The sequence below is a fragment of the Talaromyces proteolyticus genome (genome assembly GCF_021365285.1).
Source record: "Talaromyces proteolyticus strain PMI_201 chromosome Unknown BGW36scaffold_6, whole genome shotgun sequence".
Taxonomy (NCBI): domain Eukaryota; kingdom Fungi; phylum Ascomycota; class Eurotiomycetes; order Eurotiales; family Trichocomaceae; genus Talaromyces; species Talaromyces proteolyticus.
Genome location: NW_025764282.1, coordinates 132,066 through 145,369, shown reverse-complemented (window position 1 = coordinate 145,369; position 13,304 = coordinate 132,066). Strand labels below are relative to the sequence as shown.

At 48.5% G+C, this 13,304-nt stretch overlaps 5 protein-coding genes across 5 annotated transcripts; 1 reads left to right on the top strand and 4 right to left on the bottom strand.

Moving 5' to 3' along the window:
• Positions 1 to 22: 22 nt before the first annotated feature.
• Positions 23 to 925, top strand: BGW36DRAFT_396885 (kinetochore protein Mis14 like-domain-containing protein; the record flags this gene model as incomplete). The annotated part of the gene is made up of 2 exons (XM_046218229.1): positions 23 to 202; positions 257 to 925. The coding sequence occupies 2 exons, from the start codon at positions 23 to 25 to the stop codon at positions 923 to 925; spliced, it is 849 nt and encodes a 282-aa protein (XP_046071765.1).
• Positions 926 to 1,715: 790 nt separating this feature from the next.
• On the bottom strand, positions 1,716 to 2,840 carry BGW36DRAFT_358876 (putative phosphatidylinositol transporter; the record flags this gene model as incomplete). The annotated part of the gene is made up of 3 exons (XM_046214014.1): positions 1,716 to 2,345; positions 2,400 to 2,523; positions 2,608 to 2,840. 3 exons carry the CDS (start codon positions 2,838 to 2,840, stop codon positions 1,716 to 1,718), a joined length of 987 nt encoding a protein of 328 aa, XP_046071764.1.
• Positions 2,841 to 3,194: 354 nt separating this feature from the next.
• BGW36DRAFT_160325 (uncharacterized protein) lies at positions 3,195 to 4,296 on the bottom strand. The gene has a single exon (XM_046209578.1). The coding sequence runs from the start codon at positions 4,187 to 4,189 to the stop codon at positions 3,590 to 3,592; it is 600 nt and encodes a 199-aa protein (XP_046071763.1). The 5' UTR covers positions 4,190 to 4,296; the 3' UTR covers positions 3,195 to 3,589.
• Positions 4,239 to 6,766, bottom strand: BGW36DRAFT_296303 (putative GTPase activating protein Sar1; the record flags this gene model as incomplete). The annotated part of the gene is made up of 4 exons (XM_046211254.1): positions 4,239 to 4,399; positions 4,460 to 6,305; positions 6,365 to 6,498; positions 6,562 to 6,766. 4 exons carry the CDS (start codon positions 6,764 to 6,766, stop codon positions 4,239 to 4,241), a joined length of 2,346 nt encoding a protein of 781 aa, XP_046071762.1.
• A 3,220-nt stretch (positions 6,767 to 9,986) lies between these two features.
• BGW36DRAFT_377863 (putative exosome complex exonuclease Rrp6) lies at positions 9,987 to 12,636 on the bottom strand. Its single transcript, XM_046216038.1, has 2 exons — positions 11,929 to 12,636; positions 9,987 to 11,873 (listed from the first exon to the last, which is right to left on the bottom strand). The coding sequence occupies exons 1-2, from the start codon at positions 12,501 to 12,503 to the stop codon at positions 10,112 to 10,114; spliced, it is 2,337 nt and encodes a 778-aa protein (XP_046071761.1). The 5' UTR covers positions 12,504 to 12,636; the 3' UTR covers positions 9,987 to 10,111.
• Between the last annotated feature and the right edge of the window lie 668 nt (positions 12,637 to 13,304).

Sequence of the window (13,304 nt, the reverse complement as noted above, 5' to 3'; positions counted from 1 at the left end):
AAGAAATAAGACAAACGCAACCATGCAGAGCCCTCACTACCGCAAGATTGAACTGCAGTCCAACGCAGACTTTAACTATCTGTACACCAACACCCTCGCCTGCCTGCAAGAAAAGCTCAATGAAATCTACCCGCCGCCGCAGAACGACAACGCGGACGATCCATACCCAGTGAAAGGGCGTGTTAAAAAGCTGATGGAAGAGGTACTTCATCCCCTACAAACTCAACCCCAACTCTAAGATTCTAACTTTGCCCAGTTCATTCAACAAACCTACATCCTCGCGTCGGACTCGATCACCATCAACGGAGTGGACGTCAGCCCAGGAGAAGGCTCAACGGGCCTGCTACCCTTCGACTCTGGGTTTTCTGCACCCGAAACCATCGAATACGAGCCTTACGACGGCGCGCTGGCGTCGCGCGTGACTTCGCTGTACGCCCAGCTCGAATCACTCACGACGTCAGTCGCACAACTTCGCCGCGAGGCGCCACAGAAAGCCGCCAAAGCGTACTCCGACACACTCATCGAGATGCTGAAAACCGAAGATGCGGAATACGAATCCCTCGCTCGGCAGCAACAAGACTCCGATTCCGCATACCAAAGTGAACCAATACTAAAATCCGAAAACGGCTCATCATCATCATCATCAAAGAAACTCGCTGAAACGGGTGCAGTTGAATACAGCAAGATCAAACCGGAGTGGAAACTAGATATCCCATTTGGATCAGACTCAGAAAGAGAGCGGTGGCAGAGCGGCGAGATGGCAGAGGTCTACTCGGACACGTTGCGCACGCTCCTTCGGCTGCAGGGTGAATATGTAGAGGGCGATGAACCGGCGAGTGTGGAGGCGTCGCGAAATGCGCTTTCGACGACGGTAGGAACCGCAGAGAGGGCGAGCCGGGCCGCGGAGGTTGTGAAGAAGATGTAATATGCGTGGGGAACTACCTCGTATTTTCACTCAGAGCTATGCTCTGATAATCCACTATCTGGGGATTACCAACGCTGGAAAGTAACAATATGTGCTTTATCCTGGAAGCGTTGAGAAATTGGGCTGCGATAGTGCAAACAGGAGTGCAGAATAACGGCTGCCGGATGCCCGCACCGTAACTGCTCGATGGTTGCTTCGAGCAATCGGCAATTAACTCTAAGCATATATCACCCGGATGTGTGAGGATCTTCCATACGATACTTCACAAAGCGCGAGCCGAAGGAACATCTGTGTTTGGTATGATCAGCATGGTCCACAGCTGGGTCCAACCGTGAAGCAATTGCCAAGAGAATATCTCTTATCTTAAGCCACGCCAAGTCGCGGCCTCAATTCGAAACTTCTTCAGAAAAGAGAGGGCAAAGATTGAATTAACGACTGGCCTGTTCTCTTTATCTGTCTTTTTTCTCTATGATGATCTTAATTCGAGATGGGAATAGAAGACATGTATCTACAGAATGTGAAGATTAAAGAAAGAAACAACAACAACAAAAAAAAAGACAACGCCATCAGCGCTATAGCACCAGTAGTATGTATTTCTTTCCCACTCTTCGTAGCGTCAGTCCGCCAGTATGGGGGATTAGACATGAAATTGAAGAGAGAAAATAAAAGTAGTCAATAAACCATTGTGATCCCCAAGCAAACATACAAACCTTGTATAGAAGAAGTACCAAGTGCGTATGATGACAAATCAGAGTCCATATATCAATTCAATCCCCCGGTTCGTCTTCCTTTAAGCAGTGGCAGTAGCCGGGGCATCCTCCGCCGCAGCGGGAGCGTCTTCAGGCGCAGCGGGGGTTACTTTCTCCTGCTCAGACTTAGACTTGGCCGCGCGCTTTGGTGGTCTTGTCCACTCAGGCTCTTGCCATGGGCCGGCATCACTGAGCTCGCAGCCACCCTCACAGTTGCAGGTACCGCCGAATTCGACGGGGAGGTTCTCGCGGGGCACTTGGGCGAGCAATTCGGACTGGTAGCCGGAGCCTAGGATATGGATTTTCTCGACGGTGACGGGGTCCAGGAAGCTCTTGACGGCGGAGAAGGCAGTGCTGAATCCCCAGGGGGCGTTGATGAGGTAGAGCTTGCCGAGGCGCTCGGGATAGTAGTTTTGCGAGATGGCCGATGCCTGGCGCACATACCCGTATACCGAGGACACGCTGGTGATGCCGACGCCCTTGAGATCCATAATGGTGCAGCACGTCTCGAGCAGTTTGCCGGCCTTGCGAGAGCAGGCGGGGAGACGGGGATCGGTCAGTTTCTCGTACTCGCAGACCAGGTTTGAGAGCATTCGTTCTCCCGTGGTGATTTTGTACATGGCAGTCAGGTCGATTTTGCCCAGCTTTTCGATGTAGACGGGGCGACCGTCCTGTGAAATCAGTTAGAAAATAGCCTTTCTATGCCACGAAAATCATGAACCTACATTGTCGGTCTTGTGGTAGTACTGTGGGTAGTATTCAAAAACCTTGGGCTTCTCGACATAGTTAAAGGTATCGACCAGTTCATCCGTTCCAAACTCCTTTCTCCATTTTTCGCTTTCAATGAACCTACAAAAAATAAATCAATGACGTGTCGCCAACAAGATTAAAAACTCAAGGCTTAAAAAGACGAGGCTAAAAAAGCACACATACATAGTCTTGGCAGCCTCAACGACAAACTTCCGAGCCCGCAAGAACCGCAGCAGGGTCAGCGTGTCTAGACGCTCGGTGTATCCCTCTTGCTCAAGCATGGTGCGCAGCTGGAAGACCTTTGCATCCTGCTCTGGGGTCGTGTGTCCGGGATGGCCAGATCGCGCCTCGGGTGACGTTGTGGGAAAGTCATAGTCGTCGTACTTGGGGTCGAAATTGTGCACTTCCTCGGCCATTTTGAGAGAGCAGATGCTGTGAGGTGGTGGTTGGGTTGCTAATAATGAGGAGGACAGAGCACAAGAATTGTCTTCTCAGCTATGGCAGGGCGAAGGGAGGGCGGAAGGAGAGGGATTCGGCGGGAGATGGTCCGCGAGCAAGCAGAAGGGAAAGACAAGAAAGAAAGAAAGAAGGAGAATTGAGCGTGTGTCTGTATAGTTCACCAGAAAATAATATTTTGCAGGTCTGAGTTGGTAGTAGTTGTACGTAGTTGGAAAAGGACACGGGCAGTGCGGTCTGTGCTGATCGGGGAAAGTGGAACTTTTGATAGCGGACTCTCCGTGGCCTTAAGCCGTCTTAGTGAGTGTTGCAAGCGACAGTCGCAGGCGGGATTTGCGCAAAGTCAGTCAATAGCGACGCGAGCCTAATGATAATACACGTCTGCCAGATCACCTAGCCAGGGATTTCCGAGCAGTCAATAATTCAATAATTACGTCGCTGCACAGTCATGAAGGGCTGAATAGTATGACAGCGCTGCATTGCGGGGCAGCCTGGAGGGGAACAAAATCGCCACCGACTCAACTGTACAAGGTCAGACAGTCGAATCTTGATGTTTGCTCCATGAGATCGGCCAGGCTGGAAGTGTGACAGGGCAAATAGCACACGGCAACTCCAATCAATCTGGTTGACCACTGATGGCGCTGGTGTGTACTACGTGCCAGGTCATCAACTGACAGACCCCCGTGGACCTATACTAACTACCTTAATGTCAATGGATTATGCCATGTTCGAGAACATCGCGTGATGGCCAGTTACTTATCAGACAGGAGACAGGTATATATTCGTATTTCGCTTCTTCGATGCTCGAAACAAAGACCAAAAAAATCATAACTGGACGCGCGAGTATATATAGTATTATTACAGGCAAGATCGTCATAGGATCACAACCCCTGAAAAGCGCCAGCAAACATAATGCCACACAGAACATGAACTCTTGACAAAACAGATCGAACGACACAAAAACACCAGCATTGATGACATAATGCATATTCCGGTCCAGCGGAACGGTGTATACTATATAAACAAATGACCACATCTCAGAGATATCGCAACATAATGTAGTTATAAGAAATAGAAATATCTGGACTAGATCTTTCAAGGAAAGCAGTAGCGCGAGCAAAAAACACCTAACGAGCCAAAATGGGTATGCGCAAAATACAAAAAGAAAGAAAAGGAATAAATGTATTATCGAGTCGGAACGGGGTATCATGGCAAGATGTTGAACTCGAAACGAACACAGCATGTTCACCATATTCTGAAAGGGGTGATAATTACAGCCGCGTGGACCACTAGGGTCAACACAGGCCATCAGGACGTAACCGGGGTCATGGAAGTCGTAAAGGCGGTGATTTCTCGAATTACCATCCCTTCTTGCGAGCAAAACGCTTATTCAAGAGAGCCAGAACTTTCGATACGTTGAACTGAACATATTCTAGGTCGAGATCTTCTTGGTTGTCCTTCTGCATTTCCAGCAAATCGTCCAACTTCAGATCTAGCTCTAGTAGACCGCGGGCGCGTCCTATTCAAAGATTAAATATTAGCGTCTTCATTGTTATCATTAAAACCCTGCAATGCTCACCCTTGTAGTGTAGGCTGATAACAAATGTACCAGGCAAAGGACTCTTGAACATGAAATAGATGTTGGCCCGTCGATTCTCAGGAACATTGCTTTTGCGAATAACGCCTTCCTTTTCAAGTTGCTGGTGAGTGAACTTGTATGGTCCAAGCTCCTGATTCTTCTCCTTCTTGCGTGATTTGCCTTCGGACTGGCTACGCACGTTATGTAGATATGACTTGTATGTTTCCAGTTGACCCACTAGATATGCATTATGATCGCGGATCGTGCGGTAGACCTCTTCCAACTGGTTTGTTTCTTCAACCACCTTTTCTTTGAGTGAGCCCAAGTGCACCAATTCCTGCTCGACTTCGTCACGAAGAAGACCAAACTCATCCGACCGATCGATAACGCCCAACTCTTGAAGCTGGCTGAGAAGTTCCATTGTTCGGATTCCCTTTCGGACCATGACAGCATCGTTCTTCAGCGTAGCGGCTGCTTCGGCGATTCGGTCAAGGCGCAGCGGTCGGCGAAGGACTGAGGAGGTATTTGGTAGTGAACGCAAAATCTGAACAAATGTAGATTTGGCTTCCATGAAGTAAATCTCTTCTTGTGTGATATCTAGAGCAGCAGTGAGGTCATCCACTGATGTTTCCCATTTACTAAATAGCGGTAAGTTGATGGTGCGGTTGTCCTTGCGAAGAAGCTGTCCAGGTGCCGGTCCGAGCTCTTGCAGAAGTATATTCAAGTGAGAATGCTGGTCAGAAGCAGCCAATGTGGAGCTGTGCTTTTCCAACAGCGAATGCGTCGCATAGATTTCATTCAAGGTGATTTGCAGCTCCAGGTCACGCTTAGTCAAAGCAACATAGTTGTCCATCTCCAAACTCTCGTAGAAATCTTGCACTTCGCAAAGGTCAAGCAGGAACTTGTTCACTCGTTCCTTGTTTTGGTGAATGAATGGCTGGAGTTTCGCCATGTAGGGTTCCTTGGCATAAGAAGGTTTGTTGGCCAAGTTTTGAAGCATCTTGGCAATTAGAGTCAATGTACGACGTGGCTTGTCCGTCGGTGTGGCCTCGATCAGCATGTAGGAACGAGGAGTGACAATAGCCGGGTTAATAAACCGGAGGAAAAAGAAACCTCCAATCAAGGTACAGATCGTCTGGTCTTGGGCATCGGGGTACTTGCGCCGAGACAAGCTTCGGATTTGCTTGCAGATCCATCGTATACCATACGGAGCATCCTCCAGTCCATCGATGATAGTTGTGAGGAAGGTGTTGGCAATATCAGTCAGCATTTTCAAACGGGGTGCGATGATCGCCTGCACCTGTTCATTGGCAGCTGCAACTTCGGCGGTGACGGCTCTTGGCAGGTAATCGGGTAGACTACCAGTATCTTCTTCAATCTGCTGCACCATACTTTCATAAACCTTCAGGGGGTTGATTTCAAGATCAACATCCTTCAATTCGATAAGGGAATTGATCTGTTCAGCCAGAACTTGTTTCAAATAACTTTGACCAGGACCACGGCGGGTGTAGGTCGTCATCATTCGCGAGACAGGCGTGTTTTGGCGAAGCAGTGACGAATATTCGGGCGTGTTGTCAAATTGGTAGGTCAGGACAGACTGAAACATGGTCAACAACAAATGTTCTTCGCGACTCTCGTATTGATTTCCGTAGATTGTGAACATGACTGTTTGTAGGAGCGAGTCGATCTCGGACATCGAGACGAGCCGGCAGAGGTGGGCGATGTGTTTCGGTTCTGTTTGAAGAAGGAAGAGCAGGTTTCCGTATCTTTGTGTTTTGTCGTCGTTAGGAAAGTAGCCTTCCTGCGGATCGAGGCTATCTTCCAGATGACTGGCAACTTCGTTTTGCTACACATGACATTGTTAATTCCGCATAACAGAATTGGGGGGTTGAGAGAAGAACATACTTCTTCCAGAGCCATTCGGTTTTGAATGAGCAGAGCAATTCGAGAATCCAAATAACGAACATCTTTTTCCAGGACGAAATTCTTTTTCGACTGCGAGGAGATTTTGGATTTTAATTCACGGAGATATTTCTGAACTATACACAAAATGTCAATTGCTTTATCCTTAGGAATTAAAAGGAAAAGCAAAATAATCTTACCTTTTGCCAATTCGTCAGAAATTTCCAAGTCCTTGTCCTTGGCGGACATGGACAGATAATACGCCGTTACGGACATGCGCTTCGACGCGCGCACCGAGCGAGTATCTTGCGAAGACATTGTGTTTTGTCGAGAAACAGGCTGGAAGGAAGACGAGGATGACGTCGAGGCCCTCGATGCCGGCTGTAGCATCGTAGCTACCGACATCTGGCTCGCAACAGGCACTCTGCTTCGAGGGGTTGAAGTTCGATCGAATTAGGCGAATCGAATCGAGCGACGACTTTTTCAAGAGCGAACAGTGTTGGAGCTAACGATAAAATGGTTGCGAGCGACTGAGTTATCGATGTGCCTGGTAATTATCAAAGGTGCGCTATATAAAACAATGTCCCATCAAGACCGAGAGGGATAGCGCGAACAACGGTGGTCGCGTTAGTATCCAATTTCCTGACCCCGCGCACTTTCACGGCGGCTGAATTGATTCTCTGTCCGATGGTAGAGAATGCCCGATATTAGATACCCAACTGTCACTGTCGGGGGCGGATTAGAGTATAGTTGGTCGTCGGGTTGGTAGTAGTGGTGGGAAGGTTTGACAACTTGACGGGAGGGAATGAGAGACGTCGACAGATTTCCCTTTCAGGTTTCAGAAGCCGATCGCACCCAGGCGAAACAGAAGGACTGAAAGGGGGGTGGTTGTCGCAGTAGGGAGGAGGAGGAGAGAAAGAAGAGAAGAGAAAGGAGGAGGATGACTTTGCCGAAAGAAAGACCAAATAATGAGCGATTGCAGTGTGAAGGGGGCGCCGGCTGCGGGAGCCAAAAGCGATAAGGGAGGTGCGCCGAGCGGGCGGTTTCAGCTGCAAGCTGACTGGGATGTTGGCGGATGAGCAGAACGGGAATAACGAGAATCGCAATTATGTTTGTGATTCGAAATAATGGCTATCCCAGCAGAATTGGGAGATCGCCGTGAGTGTTATTCTGCTAGGTGGCCCCGGAGCGCGAAGCGATTAATTTCGAAAAGGAGGGAGAGTCAAGGCTAAGAGAGGGGGAGAGTGGGACTGGACGAGCTGAAGGTTTCAACGTCAGGTTGAGTTAGTTGGCTTCTACTAAGACATACGCACTCAGTAACTAAGTCTTATTAGTAGAAGTACTAAACCTCTGAGATAGACAGCAGCCGGTCAGACGTGCATGGTATTAGTATGTTTTATGGATTATTATAACATTGCTAGAGCAGCGTTTCACACATTCATGCAAGTCTCACGAGCTTAATATGGAAGCATACTACACACTAACTCACGCTCAACACCGGAGAGGCGATCAACACTGGCCAGCTTAGGGACCGTGCCAGGTTCCAGCAGGCTCGTCCCTAACCCCTTTTAGCGAGAACGTCAAACTCATTTGGACTCAAGGCTCCAGCGGCGCGAGTGGAGAAGAGCCATGATATCACTTGATCCGACATTGGCATTCCTTCTGTCCCTGAGATTGAGAGATCAGGGTCAAGTCCCGTCGCGACTCCGTGCGAGGAGGGCCGGATACATCGTCAGGCAGTTATTACCGAGCCGCATTGTGGAGGTGCAGTTGAGAAGATCCTGCTCACAAGTCCGAAACCGGGAGATACCTACTACTTACTGGCTACCAAGTGATCATTCAAACAAGCTCAGCAGCAATTTATCCGGATCTTCAGCGGGCCAGACCCCTGCTGCGGAGGCGATACTGGGTAGTACGGACTACGTAGCACGATAACAGTCTCTGTGACGCTTCCTCAACAGCGTGTTGTCGTCGTATTGCGGGTGGCTGTCAAGTATAGCCGGGGCTGAAGATCGAAAGTAGAAAGAGAAGAATCAGGTGATTTCAAAGAACCTTCCTATTTGGTCGTCAGTCTGCAAGGGATCGGCCGATCGACTACTGTCAGTCATTGGATCTAGTGATCAGTAAGGACAGTAGGATTACTGCGATGATGTTGAATAGAACCTTATTTGTTTACAGCAAGCAGTCAAGTGACGCCATCTTAATCAATTACGCCGTGATACCAAAAATACAGCTAGTGCAGGGACCCGCGCGGCAATAATACTCAGCCATGCGCTAACCGCCGTACCGTACCTGGCACTAGTGCGTAACTTATTGTTATTTGGTTGGGGATGACTAACCCCCCGGATCTACTTCACGAATCCTTCAGTTCACTTTCTAAATTAAATGATTTGTTCCCACTAGGATTTAGTACGGAGTAACTATTAAGATTATTATGGCTATTATAATTGATATGCATGCTGATCGAACTGATCGAGAGATCACTCCAAGCCAACACCGTCTCGTATACGAAGCATACGGCTTGAAGCTGACCGCGATTCCCTCTAAGCCACCACCACAACCACGGAGCACTGCGCTAGGTTCTGCACAATTCAATAGCGCCATGTCCAACCCGGTTTCCGACAAAAAGAAAGAAGAAAAAAAAAAAGCATATAGTAATACGGTATCTGTGCGTTTTCAACAGCCTCCACAGAGTCCACACGCACAAACTCACAAAGCACCAAGTCCAAGACTAGACTCCACTCGGCGCAGCACTGACTCCGGATTGTCGACTGGACTCGGAGCCCTGTTGGCCAGGGGAACCTTGAGATCCCCTGCCAAGAGCTAGCAGGGTCTTGGCCGATCAGATGCAGGTGACTTAGATTGATGCTCATGCCAGACACTAGACGCCAGACTTGCAGGAGACTTAATTACAGACTGCAGTAGTACGGATGGACCCCGTCAACTGCACTGTTCCTGCATGATCCAGAATAATATTCAGAATACATTGCTGCATCCACTGCATCGAGGACCAGTGGACCAAGGAGCCAATCAACACAAGCCCTGCCCCCTATTCTACATAGTGGTACATACTGATAAGACAGAAGTTACACGGTCACATGCTAAGAATCTCACTATGTCAAGGCTGGCATGGCTGCCGACTACCCGTCTATATTAAATTTATTAATAGACTGACATAGCACATCGTGAATCAGTTAGTTATTGCATACTGAGTAGCAAACGATTCCTCACCATTCAGTCTACCAACCAATGACAATACAACAGAAGCAAGGAGCAGCCATGCATCCAGCCGCATGACCATGTACAGCTTGCACGCGCTACCTCCACTATTCTGAAACGAGGCCACAATAGTAACTTGGACAGACTTCGAGATTTGTAATTATGGCCTGTTCAATCCTTTGTTCGACGGTGCTTACACATCAAAAAAGTCAACCGGGCGCTTCCGAGCGGGCCGATGCCACGATATGCGCAATGTACATGTCTCTCATTCCAGAAACATGGGCATGGCGCGTGACTGATCATGCAGCATGTGGAGAATGGATCTTAATCGCAATCTGGACTGAAGTCTGACAGGCTACAGCCATGCCGCGCTACTCCGCGTACCTACTGTAGGGTCAATTATCCACTATCTAGGGCAGGTCAAACCGACGTGCTATTGATACCGGGTATCGCTATGCTCGATTGCATGCTATCACAATAACATATACATACACAAACCAAATTAATACCTAACACGCCAGACCATGCAAGTTATTTGCTAAACGTAAACGTTCTTCCGCTGATTTCCTTTTTTGTCTTCCGCATCCCTCTCGGCGCATTCAGCGCCTTCTGATATGGATTAAAGGGTTTCTTCGTAGATGTACTATCTGTCGTTATGTTCTTTGAATGAAGGACTGATGGTGCTGTGCTGTAGTCGAAGGGGGTAGAGTTGTCTTCCTTTTTCTGCGAATTGGTAGTTGCCTGTTTCGCCGTTTTCCGTGACTTTTTTGCGGGTTGATGCTCTACATCGGATGGGTCGGAGTCTAATGACGAGTCTTCGTAACTGCTGTTGCTCTCGCCACTGCTAGATGTGGATTCAGATAGCGCTGGTTCTGGCTCTTCGCTGATCTTTCTCTTCCGTCGAGGAGCGACTTCTTTGACTGTAAAGATCTCGTTTTTGTTGGCTTTGGAAAGTGAAGGAGCTGCTGAGGATGGATTGGATGTGGCGGTAGATGGTGCATCTCCCAATTTCTCTTGCACTTCGGAAATAGTTACAGGCATTGGAGGGATCGGGAGGGATAGTCGCAGCGCCTCAGAAGATGCTGCCACGTTGACCTCCAAAGGCACCGTTGCAACCTCGAGCTGTTCTAGCGCAGGTCCCCAGAACTGAGATGAGTCTGCTCGAATATCTGCAACTGTCTCTGGTTCTGCGGTCGAGAGTGTTTGAGGAGGTGCAGCTGTCGGGGAGGCAAAAGAGTCAAAAGTGAACTTCTTCGGCTTGACTATATCGCGTAATTCGGGTCCCGTAGCGCCAGCCAGCTTGGCCGTTTTGATAACTTCCATAAGTTCGGTAACCCTATTCTTGACGATCAACGTGACAGGTGAGAGCGTCTTGAACAGGGTGTGCTTCTCCAGTGGCATCGCCGTTGCAAGTCTGAATAATGCATTCTTGGGAAAGACACACTGCACGCCTTCGTCTTCACTTCGAGCAATCTCGTCACGCCATTGATGAGCGGCTTTGAAGACAGCGAATTGTTCCTTGCTAAGCAGAACCGCGTTTCTAGATAACAAGTCGTACCAACCTCCAGCCCCTTGACCTGTGGCTGCGTCGTAGACAGGGCGCTCATACCGCTGCAGGGCTTCGGTCTTCGAATGCTCGAGCACATAGTCAATCAAGTTATTTTCAGTCGTAGACTTCTCCAAAAGTTCATTCCGCAAGCAGTCGTATATATAAAGAAGATAATGAGTATCGGCTCGAGCGTATTTCAACATCTCCTCGGTCAATGGTCTGAGACGCCAGTCGGCCATTTGATACTTTTTGTTTGCTTCGTACTTTGCAAACTTCTCAAGCAGATATTTCAAACTCCGCTTAGGAAATCCAAGAGCAACGGCGGCGTGATAGGTATCGAACATGCCAACTACATAAAGCCCGAGGTCCCTCTGCAGCCAAACAATATCCATTGTCGATCCATGGAGAACTTTCAGAATCTCAGGGTTTGTGAAAACTCGGTTGAGTTGCTGCAAGTCCTCTCGCCATGGCTGCAGGGTATCAACTACCCAATCTTTGTTGCGCGTGCTGATTTGCATCAGCGAGACCAGGCCGTGATACGAATGTACATCATGATGTTCCAGGTCAATGGCGATTTCCTTTGCTTCTTCCAGCTCTGAAATCATATCGGCAACTGCCTCGGGTGTATCGACCCATATAGCTTGTGTGCTTTCGACGGGGCCAAACTCGATCGGCGGTGCGACGACGTAAGCTGATTTGGGGTACTTGGCCTCGCGAATTTCAGTTTCATAAGGATGAGAGAAGCTAGACGGAAATGAGTAATTTAGCAGATGATATATTCCTTCCATGAAAAACTTACAAGGGAGGCTTTCCCTTAGCCTTCACTGGCTGAAGAGATTTCTCCAACGGAACTATCGCGTTTGGCTTAGACTTGAGAAGGGGACGAAATGACGAGGTGTCTGAGTTATCGGGGGCACGATGAAACAAGAGCTGAGGCTTAGGTAATTTCGAAGGCCCATAGCCGTATATAGTAGGGAAGCTCTCTTGTGAACGGGCTTCAATCTTGCGGGTTCGATCTTGTTGCGACGGAGTCAATTTCTTGATAATCCCAGTGAATTCGTCCAAACAGGCGTCTGCCTTTTCTAAGAGATTGTCAATCACATCCACAACTCCTCGCCAGTTATCCTCGACGTCATCCGCATCTTCCAGTACCGGCGCCTTAATATCAGTCCCCGCAGCCGCAACTTTCAACAACGACGATGTCAGGGAAAGCAAGCGCGATTTCTCTTCATCGAGGGACTCGGCGAATTTGGGATTCAAATTGCGGTGGAAATCAAGGTCTTCTGATGCGATTGTGTTGGCGGCGCGCGTGGTTTGGAGCAGCGCCGCGGTGATCTTGTCCTGGAACGAAGAAAATTCTGCCGAGGAGTCCATGGTAGGCCGAAAGCTTCAGAACTTGAGCAAAAGGACAGAAAACCCACGTAGCAGGCTACGCTAGAATGAGGTGTAGATAAAAGTGTATTCTACCTGCTTGACAACATGATAGTGCGGTGGTTATGCTTTTTGAATATTTTTGTTATCAGAAAGCAGGATAGTGATAGTACCCCGGCACTATTTTTGCTGGACGCTCACCGCCCGAGAACGAGATCTGTGTAAAGAACACTATTCCTGTTTTGGACTAGCGTCTATATCTTTATTCTGCACAGAAAGAGCCATGCTCCAACTTCCTACATCTCTCAATTGACTTCTTTTACAGCATAGAGACCAATTAGCACCCTGTCTTGGTCTCTCCTCCTGGCTAGCAGATCAGCTGTTGGGAAGCCGGGAGCAGTTATCGCCGCGGAGCTGACTTAATATTAATATTTCCTGGATCCACCACAACTGTCACGAGACACTAGATCCAGGGGTTTAATATCATGTTCTATCCGCTCTACATCAGTTGATGCGATAGGCCATCAAGAGTAGAATTCACTTGACCTTCCCTTTTTATACCTGCTGATGCAACATTTAAGATTGCGAACTCTGGAGGGGCTTTCTACAAGTGTGGTGTATCCACCAGAAACCCCTGCAAGCCATAGAGTTGTCCAATAGCAGGCACTGATAACAGCTAGTTATTGTTCCATGTAACATATTTAGTAAGCAAGCGATGGCGTGAATATAAACCGCGACATGTACATCTCTATACCCCCCTCTTCTTCTGGTCGTTCTTCCTGGACAAACATCCTGCATCAGACA